The 25,152-nt window shown below is 37.2% G+C and overlaps 1 protein-coding gene across 1 annotated transcript in view; it reads right to left on the reverse strand.

Annotated features, from left to right (window-relative positions):
• DTNBP1 (dystrobrevin binding protein 1) overlaps positions 1-25,152 on the reverse strand; it is an 89,817-nt gene that overhangs the window by 23,853 nt on the left and 40,812 nt on the right. Inside the window, exon 8 of the mRNA XM_059835975.1 lies at positions 465-620. Within this exon, the coding sequence (XP_059691958.1) occupies positions 465-620 (156 nt within the window). The remainder of the gene's footprint in view (positions 1-464; positions 621-25,152) is intronic.

The following is a 25,152-nucleotide window of genomic DNA, read 5'->3' on the forward strand; positions in this document are numbered from 1 at the left end:
CTCTGTATGTTACATAGACAAAGGAAATGTCTACCACCTGGGAACTGTTTTGAAATACAATACTGAGCTTTCGTCTGCACTTTTAAAATTTTCCTGAGACACCTCCTGCCAGGTGACAATCCCAGGCTTTGGAACTCCAGGGGACAGAAGTGGCCACCTCCATCCATATCTTTACAAATACGGATGCACTCTTCAGCTGCGGAGAAAAGTGCTGTTCCAGATGTACTTCAGTGCTTTGCATTTCCTCAGACAAGCAGTCTGATTGATTTTCTAAGTTGTCCAGTTCCCCTAGAACCCTAAGTTTGTTTAAAGAGCTTATCTGAAGTTTCAGTTCCACCAGGAAAGAATTTAGACACTGCAATGCGTCAGCTGTATGCATTAAAACCGTTTCTGACTCTGACCCCTCAACAATGTTCTCCAAGTTGTGAGTTTGTGGATTACACAGACAGTATTTTAAAACTTGCCTCGCCTCTCTGCTATCTGCAAGTATCCTGTAGAAAGGTATTGCTCCATGTCCTGCTGGAAGGCTTCTTCAAAGAACTTCTGACGTTCCTTTAGCTTCATCTGCTGGGTGTGCTCCATATCCAAAACCTTCTGTGCGTGTTCAGCATCTAGCTCAGCTGAGCATAAAACAAACAAACAAATAAAATATTGCATGTATACCTCCTGACTCAGAATTTAAAAGCTACTGAACCAGTTCAATACTGACAGACTGTTACTACAGGCTGTTAACACAGGCTGTTATAAAAGAAGGCTTCTGCGCTTTGCAACTATATTTTAAAACCGACAGGATAAGAATACTATATTAGGCAGCATAACCTTCACATTAAAGTGATGTCATAACTATTTATTTTGAGGCAAGATGCAGATTTCTTGAACTGTATAAACGGCAACACCTGAAAGCACAGTCTATTGATAACCAGTATTTCAGAATTCTGCCAAAACCAGCTATCAGATAATGATGCTTCTGCTATCGTACGTACCTGATACTCACAAAAGTAATACTTTTAATTTGAATGTTGCAGCACATTTCCACCACAAGTGGAAAGATATATATATATGTATGCTTATATGTCCATACATATAAATACACATACATATACATGTCTGTTCGTGCACAAGCATGTGAGATTCTGTTTTTGTCAGCCTCCAAACAGACTGGAAAAATACTTTGAAGAATATCCTACATGTAGTGCAGGTACCTATCCACAGAAGCTGTGAAGGCAGCCTGAGTCGACAGGAGGGGGGTAAACAGTACCGTTTTCAATTACAATGCCACACAGTCATTAACGTCAATATACAGGGCCTTCTCTGTATACAGCAGCAAAGAATGTGCCAGAAGATTATGCCAATACTGACACCAAAAAAGCAGAGCCAACTGCCACTAATTACTCATATGACACCACGCAGAAAGGGCCAGCTTGTATAGCTTGTACAGACATACAGTGACAACCGAATTTGCTTATACATATCTATACTGGGTCTCAAACACTTCCTCTTTCCTCCTACAGCGAAAGAAGTATTAGAGTGAGTCTCATCAGAAGAACTCCTTCCCTCCTGTTTTGCTCTACAGGAGTCACTGACTGGCCAGAGGATGTACAAAGGAAAGAACCGTGCTGTTTAATGAATAACAACATCTTCTAGAATAAAAAGATGTGTTAGCTGTTGAAGTACTATCTCTAGCCAGACCACTATTAGAATATGCTTTAGAAAAAAAAAGCTTTTTGGGAGGAATGTATACAACTGGAATCCTTCCTCTCAGAGTTCTCAGTCCGTTTTTCTAAACCCATCTCATTAGCTCTCTGCTTACAATAAAAAAAAGAATTTGCTAGCTGAGCTGCTGGTGGAAAGGATGGGGGCGGCAAGAAGAGCTGCTGGTCTGGGCTGTTCTACCTGTTAAGGGAAGCTCCAACAAATACTGCTGGGTAAAAAAAGTCCAAGCTTACACACACCAGACGGACACAGATATAATATGGCATCCATACGGATAAATGCTGAAAGAGAGTAAGGTTTTCTAGGACAAGCGTCATGTTAGTCTTCCAGGGAAAATGTTATGTTAAGGATATTTTACAATAAGGAAATTCATTAAAAGCATTTACCATCATGGAGATCATTATGCAAACGCAGAACGTGTTTTATTAAACGAGGCAAAAACATCAGAGAGCAGTAATTCACTCTGTTGCCTGCATCAAGGTCACAGATCATATACAGAAGGAACTGAGCTGTGATAGCTGCCAAAAGGAGCCATGAAACTGGACTGAAACACCAAATATCCATTAAAACATCAGTAAATGGACTGAAATATTTTTCTTAAAACAGACTTCAGAGGTAAAACGTCAGTGTATAATAAGGAAAACATTTTCCTTTAAGTCAACACATCTTTATTATCAATTACACTGTGGTGTATGATGACCATGTTCCTTGAAGCAACTCCTTTACTACAATCCTGAATGGTGAGCAATTATTAATAACATTGTGTATGATGCAGAAATGCTATTCAATTGTAATAATAAAAGCCAGCGGCTCTCCCCAACAACAGAAATTTCCTGTCTTTCTCATAATATATTCTGACAGTTCTGCAGTCTACGTTGGTACTTCAGGATATTTTTAACCCCAGAACAGAGACAGTATCCAAACAACATATGAGACTGATAGAACTTCTTTCTTAGCACTGCACCCTCTGTTTTTCTTTTTTCATTTTGCCTAAAATGTCCTGTTAACTATTGAAATTATCGCTGGCCAAAGCTAAATGGTAACAGCTGCCTGCTGTGCTGACATGTTCTGACAAAACTCAAAATACTCTAGCTAAAGAATTGTCATAGGCTTGTTCTCCAGAGTCAGTTACAGAGAGTTAACATCAAGAACCTTGCTGCATGATTTCATGCTCTGCCAGGTATAATAAAAGTTGCTTGGCTAAGCAAAATCAAACTGCTACATGCGGGGTTTCTGTTTGTTGTCAGAAATGCTAAGGATGGCTAGATGAGGCTAACAGTCAAACCTGCAACAACAGAAAAATGGGTATATTGTTTCTTTTACACAGCTATTCAGAATTATGTTTTCCATAACCCAAGTCTAGTTTTTACATGCTTATAAAACACTGAATAGAGCCAGCACCAAAGGAGTTCTAAGACAGACAAAAGTATCATCCATATACCATCATACACTGTCCATGTCCACATATGATTTATTCCCAGGATGCAAACTGAGACCTGACACACTTAAAATACTATTGCATTTTTCCTTTCACCATAAAATTGTACCTTTGAATTAGTAACTGCACTTATTTCTCAATCACACTGCTGTGCACAGAAAAAAAAATAGAATACACAGAAAATGCTAATTCAGTTAGGTGCAGACTTACAGGAGTTGCCATGATAACCCAAATACAAGGCAACTTCAATTCTACACCAGCTATAACTTTCAAGAGAACAGAACTACAAAGAAGCAAAATATTTCTTAAAAACTGGAAACTCAGGTGCTGACGTGGAGCCTTCTGTGCCATCCCCAGAACAGCCCCGTGGCCAACCCACAGCTCACCTCCCTTGCAGCCACAGTACAACTTACAGCCTGCCTCCTGCGAAGCCCAAGCAAAGAGGCAGCGCTTGTCCACAAAACTTCCACTTCCTACAAAACCTCATTTTCTCTAACACTGCTGAACAACGCTTGCACTCCTCCTCACAAGCCACCTTCGTTTTGACCTGTTAGAGCTGCTCATCGCACCCGCTACGCAGGCACTGAAGCATGGAAGTCGGTTCTACCCTGGAACCCGTCACCCCAGCCTGAAGCGGCCTCAGAGTATGTGCAGCCCCACCGAGATGCTACGCTGCCCTCACCTCCTCTAGCCAGGTAAGGATTTATCAGGAAGTTTCAGGGGACGACTCTACTTCTCCAAACACCTCCACAGGAGAAAAAGCTACAGTCATCATCTGCTTCTGCCCCTGTGGATCCTGCCTATATCAGCTAATGGGACCTGGAAAGCTGTACCAGCTAATTCTGATTATTGAAAGGACTGCCCTGTGCTCTTAAAGGTCAATGGAAAAAAATAAATAAAAAATAAAAATCAGTGCCTGGAGTGTAGTCGTTAATGCATTGATTTTCCCTATAGGTGTTCCCCCCCGCCCAGCCTTTTTTCTGGGGAAAAAAATCACCACATAGCTGTGCAAATAGGCCAAAGATTTAGAAATCAAGACAAGACTAGGTGTACAATATTATTATTTGGTACAACGTCCATGTTTTCACATTTTAAATTACATTTCTGATATCTTTCTGTAGCCAGAAGCTGTGCTAACCAGACACTGTATTCCTATTACAAGATTAATTTATTAAAGCCAGGACCTCAAGATAGATTATTTCTTAATGAGTTTATAAAATATTTTTATTTACAAATTAATTGTATTTCTGGGGGAAAAAACCCCCATCATATCTTAAATGTTTGAACTAGACACCAGAATAATCCAAACTCCAAAGGAACAAACTACAATGACTTATAACCACATACCTCAAGTATAAAGGACACCATTTTCTGATATCATTCATATGACTGACTGAGACTTCCTACAAAATAAAATTTCTGCCACAGTAGCTAAAGTTTCTACCCAACCAACAAGCTAAGTGACCATTTTATAATTAACCTAAAACATCTTCCAATTATACGCAACAGATTACCTGAATAACTATGGCTACAAAAAAAACCTAATTAGAAGAATGATTACAAAAAAACAGCAACTGAAAACACTGGTTCCTGAGATTGCTAACACATCCCTTAGACTTAACGTGAAAGACATCAGGTTGGCTTTCTGGTGCTTTCATACTGTAATACAAGCAATTTACTTTCCTTCAATTAATTTATTATGTTACTTTATAGTTCTCAAGTGAAATAGAATCCATAAATGTATCTGTTTTAAAGGGATAAAGACACAGAGTAATAAAAAAAATGGAGCTTAGACTAAATGCCCTTTTTGCCCCTCTACAGTTCATCTGGTTCTTGTGGAGTCCTTCTGCCAGACCATAAAATGCATACAAGTATTCTTCTCAGGGATTTTTGCTTTCACTAAAGATACCAAACATCTCAAGTGGCCCTTCACTGAACTCACTCCAGGTTTTTGATGTTCCTCCTGAACTGGGGGGCCCAAAACTGGACACAGCATGTAGACTTGCTGAGCAGGGGAGGATAATCCCTTCCCTTGATCTCCTGGCCGCGTTCCTGTTCGTACAGCCCAGGATGCTGTGGCCTCCCCTGCTGCCAGGCGTGCTTCTGCCTTGTGCCCCACTTGCTGCCCACCGCACCCCCAGAGCCGCTCCCCGGCCAGTCAGTCCCCAGCTGGTCTTGCTGCAGGGGCTCCTCCTGCCTGGATGCTGGGCTTTGCATTTGTACCTGTTACATTTCATCATTTTCCTGCCCTCTCTAGGTCCCTCTGGAGGGCAGCCCTGCCCTCGCTGTATTGAGTGTTCCCCCACTTTGGTGTCATCTACAAACTTGGTGACAGTGCCCTCCATCACCTCCTCCAGGAAAGACCAGTCTGCGGCTCATCACCAGCCTCCAGGTAGAGTATGACCCATTAACCGCTACCCTCTAAGACAGGCACTTACTTGTTCATCTTGTTGCCCATCCATCCAGACTGTAGCAGCATAATTTGGCTACAAGAATATTCTGTGAGACTGTCAAAACCAATTAGCACACTGGCTATTCACTAAGCAACTGAAACCCTTCAAAAATCAGAACAATAAAAACATAAAAACCGACAACGGAAGACAGACAGACAGCCAAGTAACTTTTCAAATGCATTATAACTTAGTAACTTATACTTGCAACTGCCTCATTAAATACTCTCTTAAGTAAAAATATCAAAGCAAGACAAGTGCTGGGAGCGCTTCAAAGAATGCAGTTTTTCTCAAAAATGTTTAAATATTCTTGACAGAATTTAGAATACACTTTGATAATATGAGGGAGGAAGTTCAGAGCACTCTTGCACTATACTTTGCTGAAAAGTGGGGAGAGACTGTTGGCAAAACTTGGGAAAAAAAAAAAAAGATATGTGAGTTAGGTACACACAGCCTTTCTTCCAAGTAGTGAAAAGAAAACAAGTGAAAACTACAAGATTTACTTGTTTTAAAACTCTGATTTAAGAGTCTCTTTACAAAGTAATTTTTTTTAACCAAAAATATATTCAAATAATTACAACCAAAAAAATATAAGTCCTAATTCACTAGAACATGAAAGTCAGGATTTCACTGGACTTTGGTGACAGAAAGACCATCTCTGTTAGAAAAAACCCACATTGTTCCAAATGAGATTTATTGGCTGATGACTCTAAAGCCTGCATTTTCATGAAGAGATATTTTACTAAAATTAAGATTATCAAAATTATTTTTATTAAAATATTTATTCATGAAAAAATCAGCATTAAAAATGACTGTATGTATTCCTTGGTAATTTCTAACTAGTGTTTTTATAGATTGCATCAGAATATGAAAACTCTAATTAGCCCAGAAATAATCTAGTCAAGAAGAAAAGCAGAGGTTTTACCACTGCAGAGAAATTATTTTTTAAGTTGCCCAATAAGCAGTTTCAACAAGTTGGCTTACCTTGGAAATTCCCTCTAAATTGCTTACTTGAGATCCTTGAAAAATACCGAATAAGCCTAAATAAATATCAGAATAAACTACTGAAAATAACTGCCTATATATGCCAAGATTCCAGTTACTAAAGCAGCACCTGGAGGAAAAAGCAGCTTCCGACCAACGCGACAGGAAACACAGCTTCGGAAAAGGCTTCCACACAACTCCAAACTTTTATCTGGCTACCAGGAAATCATCATAATTAAGGGATACTAAAAATATGCTCCACCAAACAGCAAATGCATGAATCGGGATCTAAAAATGTAAATACATCTAGGATTAAAAGAAAATAATCACACAAGCTTTATAATCGTATGCCTCATAGTGTGCAAAAAGAATATTAGAGCTTGACAGAATTAGGGTCTTTCGCGTCAGCTAAACAAAAGGTTATTGCATTTACATTTATTTTACTTTCACAGTTTTCTTCAGCTCTCTCCTACTTTTTAAAGCTTTCTAAAGTATGACGAGACCTTTCTAAGGTAGACCAGTGGCTTGCTACTGCAGATGAGAATACACTCGAGCTATGGACAGACCGCACCCAGTTTGGGTTTATTTGTGTTTTTAAACAGTTAATACGGCGCACACAGTAATTAATTTAGGGGTTCAGATGAGTCTAGAGCATCCACAGTTAAAGATGTCTACCTCCTATATATAAAAGCTTAAATCCTGCCTTGCCCAACTGCACTTTTTTGCAATAAACCAAATAGAACATCCTACATAGCAGCCATATGGCACATTATATTCTTTAGATTGCTTTCACCTTTCTCTATTCTCTGCAAGGTTAAAAATACACCAGGTTGGGTAGTCCTCTACAAGGTGGCCCACAGCGGCATAATGGACTCCTGTTTTAGACCTAGATTTCCTGTGGCGCAGAAACAGTAAGAATGCTTTTGGCCATTTTATTTCTCATAAATAAACACCCCGAAACCTGAGTTTATTTGCCTACTTCTTGAATTTTTTATATTAAGAGCAGACAAGTTTTCACGCCTGCAAATATGGTAATCATGAACAATTTTAGAATTGTTTTCACTGTAGTCAAAATCATCACGGATATACTGTTCTATAGCACGTTAGGGTTTTTTTTTCCACTCTTGCTTCAGTATATTCCTGTAAGCTTTAGGGAGGGAATTCGCTCCTCCAGGCCCATAATTGACTACTTCTGGGTTAACAAATCTACAATCCACCATTTTCCAGTTTCCTGCTTCAATTTCATTTACGGTGCCAAGAACACTAAGTGACAATATCTGTCTTTCTAGAAGCCAGGATTTAGCAATGTGACTTCAGTGGGACGCGAGTACCACAAACCCTCCTCAACTTGCACCAGGACAGGCTGTGTTAGGAAGGGGGTCTTCTAACTCCCCGTTCCTTCTTTAATCAGACTTCTATCCAACTGAAAGAGAAGAAAAGGTGACAAGGGAATGATAACATTAAGCTGAACCTCCCTAGCATAGAAAGTAAGTTGAAAATAAACAAACTGGCAAGCATCTGAGCTCACATGCTTGTTTCCTACCTCCCTATAAAACCACCATTTATGGTGTTGTAAGAACAATAATTCTGTTAGTAAGCTACAAAGTATTTATTTTCACTATAAATAAACCTGACAATGTCACACGTATCTTCAGTACATACAGGTTTATTTGTGAAGACAATCTGGCTTTAAAATCTAGGCACACACTATAGAAAAACCCCACTATTACAGAAATTGTACTTGAAAACAGTTCAAATGACACAGCACTAGTCTACTGTCATGAAAAGTTGTATTTAATGCATACACTCTCCAATTACTGGCTTTTCTGTCTTACCTCAAAAATATTCATTTTCAATTGGAAAAACTAATCAATAGCAAATCTAAAACCAAAGTACTTAAAACAGAAACCACAGCATTGCAGTATTCTATTCAGGTTTGCAGAAGTCCATGAAACTGTCCCATATAAGATTAATAACATCCCATCTTCCAAGTACAAACTGCTCTATCGAAAAATTTAATTACTATTTTCCATTCCAAAAAGATAACCACCCTTGCTTTGGAACTGGAAGGCTCTTAAAGACAGGCAAATGGCTTCTGCTATTGAAAGAATAGTGCTAATCTTAACCTTTGCACAGCTCTGAGATATTTGCCCTCTACATCAAATTATGTGCATGCGTAGATACATAAATAAATCATGAAATACTGTTTTGCTGTCACAACACATTGTGCACGTGTTGAAAATACGGGTCCCACAACATGGCAAATCAGTTGGCAGGTATCAGCTTTTACTTGTCCTTAAGAATAACACCAAGTGTCAAACTCTTGCTTTGGTGAAACTATTCTTCACCCAAACTATAATCATCTTCAGATACACAGGCTAGCAGAACGACACCATTCAGTGCTTAACTAAATCTTGCCTCAAAAAACCCAAGGTGAACAAATTATTGTCTTCTTTCCTACTAACTAAATCAAAACAAGGATTTTACTCCATATATTGTTTTCAGAATAACCAGTTTTCTGATCTGAACATGCCACTTATACCTCCCTCTCCAGAGGGAGGGGTAGAGCCTGCCAGTGTTTTCTACAGGCTTCAAAGCCAAAACGAATGAGATGCAGATTCACAGTCTCAGTATGGTTCAGTCTGACTTGTTTTACATTCATAGTGACATATTTTAGACTTGAAGAGGGCTTTTCAAAGACATACTTTGATACAAGTCTTAGGTTAATATAAGTCATGATTGCTCAGTCACAAACAGAAAAGAAAAAAACTACCTTTCACAAAAAAATCATGCAGCCAGTTGAAAAAGAATTTGATTTTTTCACATCTCATCCACATGGTAAGGCATTCAGTATGCATTGTGTAAACTACATTTGATAACAGATGTGCTTTACAAATGTGTGGCAAATAACACTGTACAATGATGAAACTTCTATGTCCATCAGAACTCTTAAAACATTCTTATTCAATGGTGGAGGAGACCATATTGCCAATTCAAGTTATACTTGAAGTATTTGATACCGGAAACCATTCCAAACCATCAGTCCTCTCTCATCTGAATCGGTCATCAAACTAAAGTTCTGAAAGCACAAAGCCTGTCGATCAATTGCAAGATCTCTTTCTCGGGAATCAGCTGTGGTTTTCTGTTAGCGTTAAGAACATTAGGGCCTCGTTACTGAAACTTAAATGGGGCTTTCAACAGAGCCTAAATTTCACACTTTAAACAAGCAATGAATATATTCCTTATTTCAACAAAAACAGAGTCTGCGTCCAAAGGTGCACATGAGGTACTTATGCTAAAACATGCATGTCTACCTGTTTGGAAGGAGCTCAATCAGTATGAAAGGACTGGGGATTAACTACAAAAGGAATAAATAGGAGAAAGCATTGGGCTTTTTTTTTTTTGCAATTTCTTTCTATTATAAGCTAAGTATAACAGGGGAAAAATTCTACAAATTAAACCTAAATGTTCAAGTAGTCAGAACTGCAGGACCGCCAGCGAAATCACTCCCTTCCTCACGTACAAGCCTAGTTTGTTTACAATGTCAAAATTTCATATGCAGTCATATTTTAAAAAGATCGTAAGCCAATCATTCTATCAGTAGCACACACAGAATACTTGAAGTATTTATTTTTTCTTGACAACTTAGTCTATTTCCTCTTCCATTTCTGTCAAAACAACTTCTCCAATACAAGCAAAAAATTGCTATTAATTCATCGTATTGCTAGTGGTTTTACTTCTTCATTCTTAAAAGCCAACAAGAAGAAAAAGGACCATTAGATTACAAATGCAGTCCAGCTCAGCACTGTTCAGTTGATGTCCCAAAATGAATCACACTACAGACTATCTTTAGAAATCCTAGTGGTGACTAAACACTTTTGTTTGATGTGATTAGCAAAATGAGATCTGAAGCACCATTCACTCTCACAAACCAGCATCCAGGAGCATCCAAACAGTTTGTACAAAATAATATGAGAGGGGACTAATTTACTAACAGACAGCTATTAGGGATGCTTTACCAGCTGAGGAATTTTACAACACATGCAGTTCTGCATATTCATTACACACTGAGTATCAGTTATGACAGAGCAGCTTATTTTAAAAATCCCTATTTATACTCAAATGCAAAACAAAGATGCCATCATTCTTTTCAAAACTGAACATGTAACAGTGCTATTTACTAGTAAAACTAATTTGCAACATTAGCAATGTCATGCATTTTCCAAGTAAGAGAGATGTCTTCAAACTGCATTGTAATATTCTCTCACAAAAGTGTTGTTCAATTAATGGGTTGCTTTTAAATTCAGCCGAACGGAGAGTAACAACTATAGAGGCACAATAAAAGGAAGACAACAACAAAACCAAAACCATACTGCATTTCAAAGAGAAAAATGCGGCTGAACATAAACCAGTATTTTCAGAATATAGGACTATATTTTCACAGTTAAAATGCCTCATTTTCTGTTATGGAAAGGCGTTATATAACAAGAAACAGGACATCTTATGGTAAGTGCAGAAATATACATCAGTGTGGTTTTTCCACTGAACATTTTTATTTTAAAAAACAAAATAGCTTATGTGAAACAGTGAAACAGTTTTGTTAGGACATGAATTGTGATTCAGAGGTAAAGCAGTTTTCAGTATGTCAGTTCTAAGGAAAGGGTATCGAGTTTTAAATTTTTAATTAAACATTTTAAGCTTTCTTCTATGCAGCTAGTGTTCATATCCTCAAAACCCTTCCACTTGCTTCTTCATTTAATTTTTTTTACAGAATAAGATATAGTCTATAGCTCAGAAATAACAGATCTTAACAAAAAAAGCAGCCCAGACAAAAGTTCCAACTTGTAAAATACTAGCCGTCTCTAAACAGCTCAGTTTTAAGAATAAAATTCTTTCGACGATCTGGAAATTTTTTTTTTTTAAGATAAATCTTTTTGGAGAAAAAACAGATAGTCCTGAAAGATGATCTGCTCTCACTGGCTTGCTGACTTACTTGTGTGCCATCTTCTAGCAGAATTGTTCTAAATTGTTAAAACTTGCAACTTTAAATATTGACGGTGGAATAAAGGTCACCTTTATATATAGAGTCAAAGCACTTCCATAATTTTACCGCTAATTCATAAGAGTTTCTGCAACTTTGCCATGTCTATTTTTTTAAAAGCATTTAAGGATAAACCTTGAAGAGCAACTCATATGACACAAGCAGATGGGAAGAAAATCAAAACCCTACCTTCCTTACAGCCTGTAAATTACAACAGAAGAGTGTGGCTGGGTTTATTTTTTTGTTTTGTTCAACCCTGAGGAATACTTTCAATCTTCCAGGATTTCAGTACTCCATATGGTAGCTGATATTTGCTACTGATAGGAAGGGAAGCTACCAGGTCACAACATATCAGTAGTCTTCAAATTTTTACTCTGACATTCAAGTTTTTACCATGCTTATTCTTTAAAGACAATCAAGCTAAACTAGTGCATCAATGTTGGCAAACTCAAGGGAGACCATCACCCCTCAAAAGAATAAACCTGATTTTATGGTATTAGATCGAATTGGCTCCGCCACACCAAGGAAGCATTAGTGGCTGGGTTCAAAAGTAACTCTTCTAGACCAAACAATTCCAAAGAAGAAACCTTTCTGGTAGTTTTTATTTGTTTGATTTTTAAAGAGGATCAGGTGTCACCTGTCCTCCTAAAGCTGGCAGAGAGCTGACATCAGGTGCAAAACCAACAGCCACCATATTGTCAGCTCCAGCTAAAGTCGTAATGGCAACCGCGTTCACTCAAAACTATTTTTGCAGTTTAGCCATTAATTCATCAATGGCAGCATGAGGCATGAAATAACAGTGTAATTTTAACCTGTGCTCATATTGGTTTAACTTGCAGATAGACAAATCGATTTCTGAAGTTTGCAATTCAAATCAAACTGATTTAAATGACTGCAACATTCATTTTTCAAGTACTGTATTAGGCTGGTTTAAAGATATTGTGCAAAAACTAGCAGGTCTTTTCTCATGTGTGCGCAATCTAAGATCTTAATACCTTTAGATTAATAGATCAATTTAATTGAGATTGATAAATTAATTTATTGGGATTAAATACAGCTAGACAAGTTTCCCTGGTTAACATAACTAACTAGGTCATCTGCATCCTCATAAAAAGAGCGTAATTAACAGCTAAGACTTTTTCTTTATTTGATGTTCACAGTTTTACAGCTGCTGCTTATTAAGAGAAATCAACAGCACTAAAGCCGTGAAAGACTTACTAGATCTATCAGTTGCTTAGCCCAACACCTCAACACATACATAGCAAAAAGAGACACACCGACGCAGCCAACTAGGGAGAGGATGGAGCAGATGTGTGATGTTACTAATGCATCAGTGGAGCGCTAAACAAGAGAGAAATACGAAAGGAGAGGAGATACAAGTAGGAGAAAAGAAGATGGGGCAGAGGGGAAGGGCAACTGACAACTCAGATTGCCGAAGAGAGCTAATAAATAAGACATGACCCTTTATTCTGGATTTTTCCAGTCTGGTAGAGATTAAATAAGTTGTGAGGAGAAAACCAATACTCACCAGGAGAAAGAAATTTAAAACAGAGGCACAGAAGGCTTTGCCATATTGAAACCAAACATCAAGAGCAAAAAGCCACTGCAATAAAATCAGCAGTAACCAAAGAAGTACGCAGTACTGAAGCTATTCTGCCAGACAAAAAAAACAAAGAGACCGTAGGAACAATTACAAGTGAGTGAGAAAGCACATACTGCATGACCATCAATGGCTAAACCCTACACCTATAGTAAAAATGAACTGACAGGTGACACCTAGGATACAGCATCTTATTCAAGCAAACAAAGAAAACCCACCTAAAGGATGCACAGACATCAAAGTGACAGTGAGGAGTGAATAAAAGCAGAAATTCAGGAAGCTGATAAAAGCACTCTCAAAGGGGAAAGGGAAAAGGAAGGGGGCTGACTGAAGAGGGAAGTCAATATAATTAGGACTGTGAAACCTGTAAAATATGCTTCCTCTGAGATCATTCCTTTCAACATACGCAGCTATATGAAATCTCTCTCTCACCCTCTCCCCCCACCTTCTTTTATTCCAGCGCATGGATGCCACGCAAGTCTTCAACATCTCCTGCCACATCTTGGGACAGCAAGCACTTATTTGGGCCTCTGCTGCAATAGAGTATAAAATGAGGAATTAATTCCCCGACATCTGTATCAATCAAATCCTGCCATTTGTATGCACTTTAAAAACATTCATCTTTAGGCCAACTAAAAATACAGAATACATAATTTATGATCTTTTCCTTATCTCCTGAATATGTATAAGGCCCTACTAATTTAATTTTTTATTTCATTCTTTAGAATATTTTCGCAGTGATTAGTCACAAGTACTTTAAACCTCACAAGATGCATGCACATTTCCTGTGTATTGTAAACATGCGTTGATTCCTGAAGAAGTTAAATTTCTTAACTATTACTCTATTTCTCTAAACAGCACCTCACTGCACTAGGTGCCATTTTCTATAGCAATGAAAAAATCACATGCTAAACCTTTATGAGAGGTATAGCCACCCGTATCTGTAACAAAGCAAAGAGCCCCTACAGAACTGCACAGTGATTCTGAAAAAGAAAACAGAACTGCTGATTTTTAAAGCATTAAGATAAACTGTAAGCAGAGGTGTACTGATCCTACTCAGTGGCCCATTTTTCCTCACTTTCATATCTAAGCTTGCATAACATGCCTCTCAAAAGCTAAACATCCACTAATTTTAGAGGAGCATATCATTAGAACACAATATGGCCTTTATTAAATATGAATTATTTGTTCACAACACATTCGGCATGACAGTGGGAAAACATTGCCTTCAGGCCACCATTATATCTGCCCTGTTTCCTTCTCTTTTTCCCCATCATCATACATCTGCTTTGTCAGCCCCAACAGCATCCAATTTTGATGGGCAAAGATTTGTTCCCTCCTTTTTAGAGCAATCAACAGTATTTTTATTTGATACTGACACAGAAATAAAATTATGAAGTTTAAGATTTAAGCTTTCAATAGAGATTGAGGCAGAATGTTTCTCATCTCTTAGCCACTGCTGTAGACTCCAACAGATAACACCACATCTGATTTCACCAGCTTCACGCAGGGAAAATTTAGTACATAGTCATGAAGACAAAATTTATTTTTTAAATAAAAGATTAAATTTGATGGAAGTGGGTTACAAAGAATATTATGGGATCTAAACATCTGATGCTCAGACTTTGGGATGCCTTTTAAAACACAAATGGGACAGGCAAAATGGGATAGTGAAGGGCAGCTAAAGAACAAACTCCTCACAAGACTAACACAGCAACAATCTGATCTGTCCTGGGGCTTGGCTAACAACAGACCTTCGGAACATGAAGTGCATCACGGCTATGAGTTCTTCCAAGAGAAACACAGCAGGCACAGCATCTGGTACATGCATCACCCTCAATATCAGGTCCTGAATATACTAGACGTTATAAACAAGGCTTGAGGTGGGGGTGGGAATGAACCAAGAAATACTGTAGGGGCATTCCTGTTCTATTGGTACAAGTATTTTCTCTCCAGGGTTGAATGAATGATATACCAAGAAGGTGTTCAGCAAGTGTTGAACTTCAGCCTATTGCAATTCTCTTACAAACTATCAAATCTGTTTATAATAGTGACTAACCAAGGCTAATGAGAACTGAAGCATGCATAAGGAATCAAAGTAACATCATTATTCTCATTTCATGCTCTATAAAACTGTAGACGTTCGGTAAAAGGCCTCCTATTTTGAAACACACTTGCTGATATTATTCCTTTTAAACTATTTTTCATGCATGTCTTATTTATTAAACAAGGTCCCTTGAAAATACATGTGTTTATATATGCAGTAAATACAGGATCAACATCAAACAGTGGCTGCATCACACAGAGATTAATCTAACCATAAAGTGCTGAAATTTTGGTCCAGAAAGAAGAAAAAAAGCACTAAGATTTGATAATACATCAAAACTGTATTTTCAAAATAAAATTGGTAAATTTGGTGCATTATTCAAGAAAGCAATAAGTTCTTCACAACCAACCATAAAATTTATGGAAGATTATAGATTTTCATGAAGCATTAATTAGTTCCTTTCTTTCAATCAAAAATCCAAACTATCAGGCTTCCTGTAAAATGCTAGTTTGTCTATATTTATTCAGAACAAGGGATTTTTTACAACATTAATCTGTTTTAAATAAAGTATGTGTACATATATTTCATTAGTTTATTTTTATGAATTTTATATATTAAAATATCTATACAGATGCAAAATCCCAAGCCAATTTTAATGAAGATTGATGTATAAGTGCACACTTAAGTACAAATGCATTGTACTCAACGTATTACAAATAATTTCACATATGAATACCATAAGTACCAGAGGGCTAGAATGAATTGCATTTTGCTGAAGAAGTTTGCAAGGTAGCAGTTTCCACTTACCATTCAAAATAGGTCAGAAATTATATACTTGCATACTGCTATTACAATCCATTATTTAAAGTGAAAACTGTAATCATATCAGTAGCTATTAAAGACTGATGGCCTGCTTTTTCTAACACTAGTTTAATGCTTTCTAAATAGTAAATTGAATTATGATACTCAGCCTAGGGGAAAAAAATATCAGAAAAAAGTCTGAGAGAGATTGCATTTTATAAGCATGCACGTATAGTAATGTATTTAGAAATTAAAACAAGAAATGCTGTTCTTAAACCCACAGGTACAATGAAGAACATATATCTACATTGAACCAGCCTATAAAAATATAGGTCACATCTGATGATTCTCTGTGTGGAAATACCTCCTGTGATCAGATCAGGAGATAGTGACTTCTGCTCACATTTGAAGTGAGACTTCAATGTAGGGCATTTCACATTTAATTTTGTTTTAAATATTCTTCAAAAGTCCTAGGTCGTTGAAAAGATTTCGCCCTTCACCTTTATTCACCTATAGGAACAGATTTGACAGACCTGAGAGAAAGGCAGCAGTCAACTAGCCAAATCAGCAGTACTGGAAGCATAATATACATCCACTGAGTCACCGAGGTTATATAAACTGATACAGCAAATTCATACCACTCCCTCCCTGCCTCCCAAAACACAAGCTACTCAACTAAGCAGTCATTACAAATGATATCTTTGTTTCAATGCTAGGAGGAAAAAAAAAAAGAGTAACTGTCAGAGCCCAGAAACCTTCCCATTCAAGAAAAGATCTGGAGGTCAGAGCTGAGGTTTATCAAGTAAGGCAGCACCCTGACATGCCATTTGCACTTTCACTGCCCCTGCTGCACTCATCCTGAAGATGAATGCAAAACTCAGATTCTTCAGATCAGTCCAAGATTTTTGTAAAGAGATGAAATAGGAAGTCCTGCAGTAAATCACTTCTCATGTGTTACGCGGACTGGATTGCACCTAGCCAAGAGGTTAACAGTACAAAGGAATAATATGAAGTAGCTGAACTATAAAAGAGCTATGTTAAGAAGTAGTCATGAAAAATACTTCTCTAGTTACACACACTTTTTGACTTGCAGAATATAACAATGTCAGTATGAACTTGGAGCCTCCTGAAGTGTAAGACTCCTAAAAGAAACAAAATACCTGTCCAATATAGTCTTTAAAAAGTTACAACACAAAGAATTCTTAAAATAGAAGTTTGCAAAGCGCATTATATTGTCAGAGCAAATCTGTCTCCATCCTGCTAGAGATGCTAGCTCGGTGATCCGCGTATAACTCCACCTATCTTTTAAGGCAAAAACTGTCCTAGTACCACTGCTTGTGGGCTTTAATGCAAAGTTCTGGCAATCATCCAAGACTCTGGAAGGGAGGGCATGCAGCTTTTAAAATTTTCTTTCTAGGTCATGACATAAGAGATCACACTGATGTCCACTAACGCTCCATTTACAAATGCAGAGGGAAGTTAGCAACTTGTACTTACGGAAAAAAGGAAGGCACTGCTAAAACCAATGCTACATTGTACAGAAAATTCATGTTTACGCAAGTTATCTAACACTTTCCACAGAGCTTAGCAAAACATAAAACTGAGGAAATACCGCATACTACATGGAATCGAAAGCCAAGGATAAAACAGCATATTATTGTGCATGGGAAATTGGCATTCCTAGCAAACAGAGATATTTTTAAAAGGAAGTTTTAACAGGGAAATTAAAAAATCAAAACATATTTTTATTAAATTTTATCCTGTCCCCTATGCTTAGAATATGAAAGGGCATGTTCATCACAGAAATGACCAGACTGAGTTAGAGGTCAGAGCATTTTAAAGTTAGTAAGTGATATCTGGAGCTTTTGTCATCTTTGAAGGAATCTAAATTGGGTTTGTGACTTGGGATGTGGTTAAGTCTTCTGGCAATGACAAAATCAAAAAGCTTTCCCCACATTTTTCTCAGACTTGTCCTTCTGAACAAAGTGAATGGTTATATACAATCTTGTGGCTTTATGCTGAACTCTTTACAGTAGCCTTTGCCAGCAGCCAGATGCCATATTGCCTTCTATATCAAAATAGCAGCTAAGAATGATGGGTGAGGACATCACTGGAACAGGGATCCAATTAACGGAATATGGCAAAATTGACATTTATATAACAAAGTTTCAGATTAGTCATCAGTGACTAAATTTATACTACAGAGCTATTAATTCTCACCCTCTGTAGATAGAAGAGCAGCAGTTTCCAAGAAACTCACAGAACCAACAGCTTATGAAAGAAACTTTTCTGCCCAACAGATTTCAGTAGAAGTTCTTCAAATACTCATATGTTCCTCCTTCCCAGTAATTTGATGACTAGGGTAAGTCAGAAAACAACTGATGCTAGACAAAATAAAAGATTGAACAGTATCACAACATAGGCAGACAGTATTTTCAGTGCTTACAGGATTTAAGAAAGCCTCTTTCCTGAATTAATACTAGAACAGTTTAACACAATTAACAATTAGCTGGAGGCATACTAATTACTACAAAAGAAAACCCCCAAACCACCCCACCCCAACACACACTGGCCTTTCAGGACTTTTTCTCTTTTTCTTGATGCTAATTCCTTCAACGTGTTTACATGTAGAAGTCTCCTTGCCCCCGCTCCATCAAGCAAGCCAAACTCTTCTAGCACCTCGTGAAATAAGCTCTCTTCTCGTAAGTCAGTCGTTTCTCTAACACCTCTTCTCATTTGCAGCTGTCCATGGAAATCTCAGGATTGATCCATCCCTGTATGTTATTTACCCTGTTCACAGTTGAATTAATCTCAATAGTTCATTTCTCAAGTGTGACTTTATGACAGAGATTGTTTTCCTCCTAAATCATTTTCACTCAATAACCTGTCACTTGCAGAACTTTTTGGCTTGCTATTAACTGAGGACAAAACCTATAAAATTATTATTTTCTGCCATGTTTTACTGCTGTTAGATTCACCCGTTCTCAACACTTAACCTTCATACTTGTGCTGCTGCCTGAACAAAATACAGAATGTCCAAGTTAAAAATGAATTAGATCTAGTAACTATTTCTCAAAGGCTACTATTACAGAGTCATATATATAATGTGTATCTTACTTAAGCATAAGAATCATACTTAAAGAATGCTTTGCTTACAGAAGCATATTGGACTATTTCTTTCATTCAAAAACCAGCAGTACACGTGTTGAAATTGCCATAGTACTCACAATGTCAATTCAAAAAGCATCTATTTTTAAAGTATCTTAAAATGCAAATGTCTTATTATTATGATTATCTCCTCAGTTGAAATCTTGAGCTTTCAAGGACTGCGAAGAGGACTACAGTAAGAATACTGGCTTTTCTGAAATTCATTCACCACATTTTTAATAATGCATTAAAAATACCTTTATACATAGTCTTGCCTTTTACAACCTTCCTTCTAAAATAATTGGATTTCTTTTGTCTCAGAAATCCTCACAGTTTCCAAATTTCTGAGATATGACTTAAAACATATTCTTTCTTTGGTCTGTGTTAGATAAAACCTTTTCTGTTTTCTCTTTTGTTGCAGAGTTAGTCCACAATTCTTCCATACACCAAATTCATTTTCACTTCATGAATTTTAAGACAATTAGACTGAGTAATCACTAATATGCAGGAGAAGTCTTCAGTGGTACAAAAGCACCCTGAACTCTATGTAGGGACAGAGCAAGAGAGGGAGAGAAGTACCTCTGCCAGACTTCTTCCCATCCTGTAATTAGCGGAAGTTTTCATACCAGCTATGGTTCCCCAAATGTGCTGAAAATCAAGGACTTGGCTTTCTATTCTGTCAGCCTTCCTACAGCTTTGCATCCAAAACATGTTCGGGTGTGATGAGAACCAGACACTAAGTGACTGGCAGCACAATCCTCTAAACACGTACCAATAAGCAAAACGGGAAAATACATATGTCACCCAAAGCCCTAACTTGGATAGACTTCCTCCAGTCATGCAGGTTTGTGGAGGCAGAAGCTGAAGCTGCAGACCCTTCCTAAGGAGCCTCCTCTCCAGCAAGTGCCAGAAGCTACCCTGCACATGAGGCTAATCGCACAGACAACTAACTAGTGCTCTTTAAAAGAAAGGTTAAAAGCCCACCCTTCTAATTCCGCTGTATGGTGAAACAGACTTCAAAACTATTACATTACACCTATGATTAAGGCTTAGGACAACTGAGTCTGCAAAACTTCCACATCACTAGTGGGCCACAAAACCTGAGCTTATCAAGTACCACCAGATCCATTTCCTACCCATGTGAATGCACAAGATACACTGAAACCACCCGATATATTTTTAGTTGACTTCTCTGGGAAGCGTGGGTTTTTCACTTCAATGTTCGATAACCAGAGAAGAGATAATAAATCTATGAGGATTTAAGATTATGATCCAAGTTAAAACCCTCCTGAGCCAATGGAAACACTGACGCACGAGGTCTGGACTGATTACATAATCATCTAATTAAGTCAGAAACTTATTCCTGTAAATGGCACCATTTCTGTTTGATTTAAAACGAGATACAGCCAACTACGTTTTGATCAAGTCTCATTTATGTAATGTCAAAATAGCATTAGCTGGCTTCTACCTAAAAGGAAAAATGGGCTGAGTGACATCTCCGTAAGATTTTTATTTCATCTTAATCCACGGAGTACCCCAAGTGATTAAAAATGGAACAGTAAGTTCAGTTAGTTAAAACTGCCTCTTAAACTCTTTTGGCCTTAACTCACACACTCTATTAAAAATATGGAATTTAGAAATACTACATACTTACAAAAATGTTTTACTGACTTTTTAAATAGCTCACTTTTTAAGTATTTCATTATATTCATCATTCAATGGCATCTTTCAAAACAATATTCTTTCACCTGTTCAGTAAGAACGAATAAATAATAAAAAGGATGCCACACTAGCTACAACATTGAAGAATTATGTTTGTACAGTTTCAGCTCTAATGCCTTGATACAATTTTAACACGACATACATAACACTCGTAAATAAAATGGGCAGAGTCATTTACCAGATATCCAAATTTTTGTTCCATTTACCGACCAGGAGTAGAGAAACATTTGGAATTCTTACACGCCTATATGCACACCTCAGCCATCCGCCCTCCCCATCTGCATCATTAAAAACTGAGCAGAACAAGTAGTTTAATAACACACTGCTGTGAAAGGTGGGACTCAGATTTATGTAAGGACATGCTATAAAGAAGGAATAAATTATTTCTACTGCAGCTTTTAAAACAATTCTGCTATTTCAGAACACTGTAAGGACCAGAATAGTATCATATTTATAGTACCACTATAGAAAGAAATAGTGCCATGTGGAGAAACATAAAAAGCATATAATCTATTACTGTACATTTATTTAGCTACAAATCAAACTGATGAAATGTCTGCACTTACATTTACATTTCTAACATATAATAAAAGAAGCATGCCAAAAGAAAGAATACTGTCATTATAAAACTGTTCAAAAATTTATTCACACCAAGATGCATTCACAGGCTGCCAAGAACCTACAGCATTTGGTCTTTCAGCATCCCATACATTTGATCTTGTTAGAGGGAAGTAATCTTTTTAAAAGCAGGTAGATGAGTATTTCTTAATTTCTCATTAACCTTAGCCTACACAGATGGTGAGCAAACAGATTAGCATAAAAATATAATAGGCCATCTTTAGTTTTGCATTACTTTTTTCTGTCACCAAGCTGTTGAAGAAAATGTGATTAAAAAACCCATTAGAATAATCCTGGTGACCAGAGATGTGCTAACCTTTCCAAAATTAATGTTGACACTAAAGCTTCTACTTACTGCTTCCTCCTCCCCACAGTAGTTGGAGGACTCATATTGCTAAAGCTCACATTTCAGAAATATTCTCCAATTCCATATTCTAATCCCTATAGAAGTATAATTTCAAGGTTGGTCCCCGCCCCCCACACAAAATAGCTCTTCTGCTGCCCATGATACGATTGCAAATAAGGAAAAAAAGAAAAATTCACAGCTGTGCCCCCAGTTCACCATACTTCCATTTCAATTTCAGGAAACAACAACAAGAAAAAGAAGACAACTTCCGTCAATACGTACGAAGTAGTTAAGGATACAAAATGGATTATACCATTAGTATATATATTGCTTGCAAAACGGACAATTTTGAGTCCAAAGTGGTCACACCACATTTAGCAGAACAGAGGGTAGATTTTGCCATCTTTAAGTAAACAGCCAACTGTTTTGTCTATAGATTTACGGAAAACAACCATTCTGATAAATTAAGTATTTCTAACCAATACAAACGTAAAGAGTTCTCCCATACCAGATGAATTGTTTAAAACAAAATATACTTTACATTGTTATTTAAACATGACTATCAAATTTAGTGGTCAGAATTACAACTCATAGGTAGAGCCTTGATAAAGGCATGCTCCAACAGGTTATTAAAATAATATAATAGTTCAATTCACTCTTATCTTTTGGTACTGGACATCAACTAAAAAAAAATCCACATGAATAGTAACAGAAAAAAACCTCTTCCAGTGGTTATATAAAAGAACATGAAAAGAATCAGAATAGAAATCTTATTTCTACATCTTATTTCTATTTCAATTAATGCATAGTTCTAAACATCATTAGTTACAAATCAACAGCATTAAAATGTTATTAATTGCATTATTAAGAACATTGTTTTGTATGACATAGGGTCCTCATACTGATGTAAATAACACTAATTGCTTAATTTAAAAATATACTTTTTTATCATTTATTATTTTGTCTGAAGGAAACTAAGAATTAGCATGACTGCATCTATACTAATGAATTCACTGATGTAATTTTTTATATTCGGCTTTTACCTTCAGATAATAATTCTCTGTCTCCACTCAACCTCTAATACCACCCCACCCTTAGACAGGTCTGCTTGAATTTTAGCTAACAAGGTATCTATGCATATGTATTCTTTTACTATTATCTTGACAATAATGCAAAGCGACAGACAAAAGCAAAGCAATAAACAAAAGCTCTGACAAAAGAGACACTAAGTCACTATTTCTTTCAAATTTGCTAAATCAAGTTGATAATTAACCTTCCTTTACAGCACACCCTTTACAAATCAGGCAATGGTGGTAACTGAGGAAATTAATTAAGCTAACTTTAATTTCATTTCGCATTTTACATTAGCTTGGCAAATTAAGCTGACAAATAATAAAGATGATAATAAAGTTCCACCTACATGAATTCTTCTGAGCATTCTCAGTGGCTCCAGGAGATGACATGGCAGTAAGAAATAAGCAAGTAAAAAGAAACACAGTACTGGGGAAGTGAAAGCTCCAGTTACCAAGCAGCTCCACTGATGTGCATCTTCACTGATGCAGAACAAAGAGCGATGCTAGAAGGCTGCTTTTTCAAAGCAGTAATACCGCGACTGCCCGTTTTCAATGGGTCACTCACAGACAGATGCATACACATGGATACTTCAACTCAGCGCCTTTCCAGAACCCGAACACAAGCTACCAGCAGCTGGGCTAGACCAGAACTGCACGCATGTATTTGGGAAGGTACCACATGCTGCTAAATAAAGGGGTGCTAGAGAGAGAGAAATCTTCCCGGCGGGTTATAATCTGATGACACGCATGTGTTTATCTGGCAGAGAGCTGGAAGCGTTTGAAAATTATTTACAAGCAAGGAAAAAGGTACAGAAGGGTTCTGAATTATTTTTATTAGGCGATGTTCATAAGGCTCTCCCCTCAAAGTATTTTTCCTTAACATGGCTTAGCTCAGATACCCCACAAACCACATTACATACTATTCTTACTTCACACATAAAACATTAAAAATCTTGGATGTGATTTTTAAATAAATTAGGTGCAGTCTTCTCTAGTGAAAACTGAATTTTTTGTATTACATATCCAGACTACATTTTCATCAAAAATTCAAAAAATGGTTATGCAGTTAAAAAAATTACAGAAACAGCATAAGACCGAGAATCTTTGGTTATGGTGATGCTGCAGTTACACAACAGTGCATTTACGTTTCAGAAATTGTAAGGCGTTGCTCAGAATTGGGAACGCTGGCACACACTACCCCTTCAGTTTAGGAGGATGCGGAATGCTGCTGGAAACCGTGATAGCCAGAACAACTCCTTTCTTTTACTTAAAAAGATCACATTTTAAAAAGCTCCTTGATGACAATTTTCAAAATACAGCGTACAGACAAAGGGAATTATGTAACAAATACTTCTCCAATCGTCATCATTAAAGGAAAAATCACCAAGAATATATGGGCCTACGAAACTCGGTTTTATTTCACTGGTGAAAATAACACCAAAAATATATATGTGAAGGATTAAAAGGATAATAATAATCGCAAGATAATCCCGCCTTCAGTCTGGTCTTCGGTAATTAAAGAATGAATTCAAGTTAGAGCTGCAGACAAAACAGGCTTCTATTTTTTCCACATCAGTCATTTAAGCATTATAGACAATTAAAATACTACACCTTTGAATGTTTCTTTTCTACATAAACTGAGTATAACAGGACTTATGTTCCCATGAAATTTTTTTCTATTATCTACAGAGTTAGCTATTCACCCTGGCAATAGACAGAGAAAATCTCTATTGTTAGGCTGGCCTCCTCCACTCCTTACAAACCCAGGACTCCAGCATCTGTAATTTTTTTAACTGCAAGGCTGACTCCAGCATCGGGCCAACTTCTACTGCAGCCAACAGGAGCTGTACCTGCACATGCAAGAGCCGTCTTATTTTTAGCTGCAGCGATGTCAAAATTGTTGTGATACATCTGACCTCCGAAGGGGCTTTTGACTTAGTGCAACACTAGAATCCAAAAAGAGTAGGACTCAAGGAAAAAGAGAAAGGCACATAAATGCATCAATATTAAAATTTCTTGGGAGAATAAACTAGCTCCCACAAAATACAAAGCAACGTGAGACAGGATGAAAGAGCGTAAGGTTGTCACATCAAAAAACCACAAGATTCTCTAAAAATACATGGAGATGCAGCAGAATTTTTAAAAAAGAAAAAAGTGTTCCTACCCTCCACT

The sequence above is a fragment of the Gavia stellata genome, chromosome 3, assembly GCF_030936135.1.
Source record: "Gavia stellata isolate bGavSte3 chromosome 3, bGavSte3.hap2, whole genome shotgun sequence".
Classification (NCBI taxonomy): domain Eukaryota; kingdom Metazoa; phylum Chordata; class Aves; order Gaviiformes; family Gaviidae; genus Gavia; species Gavia stellata.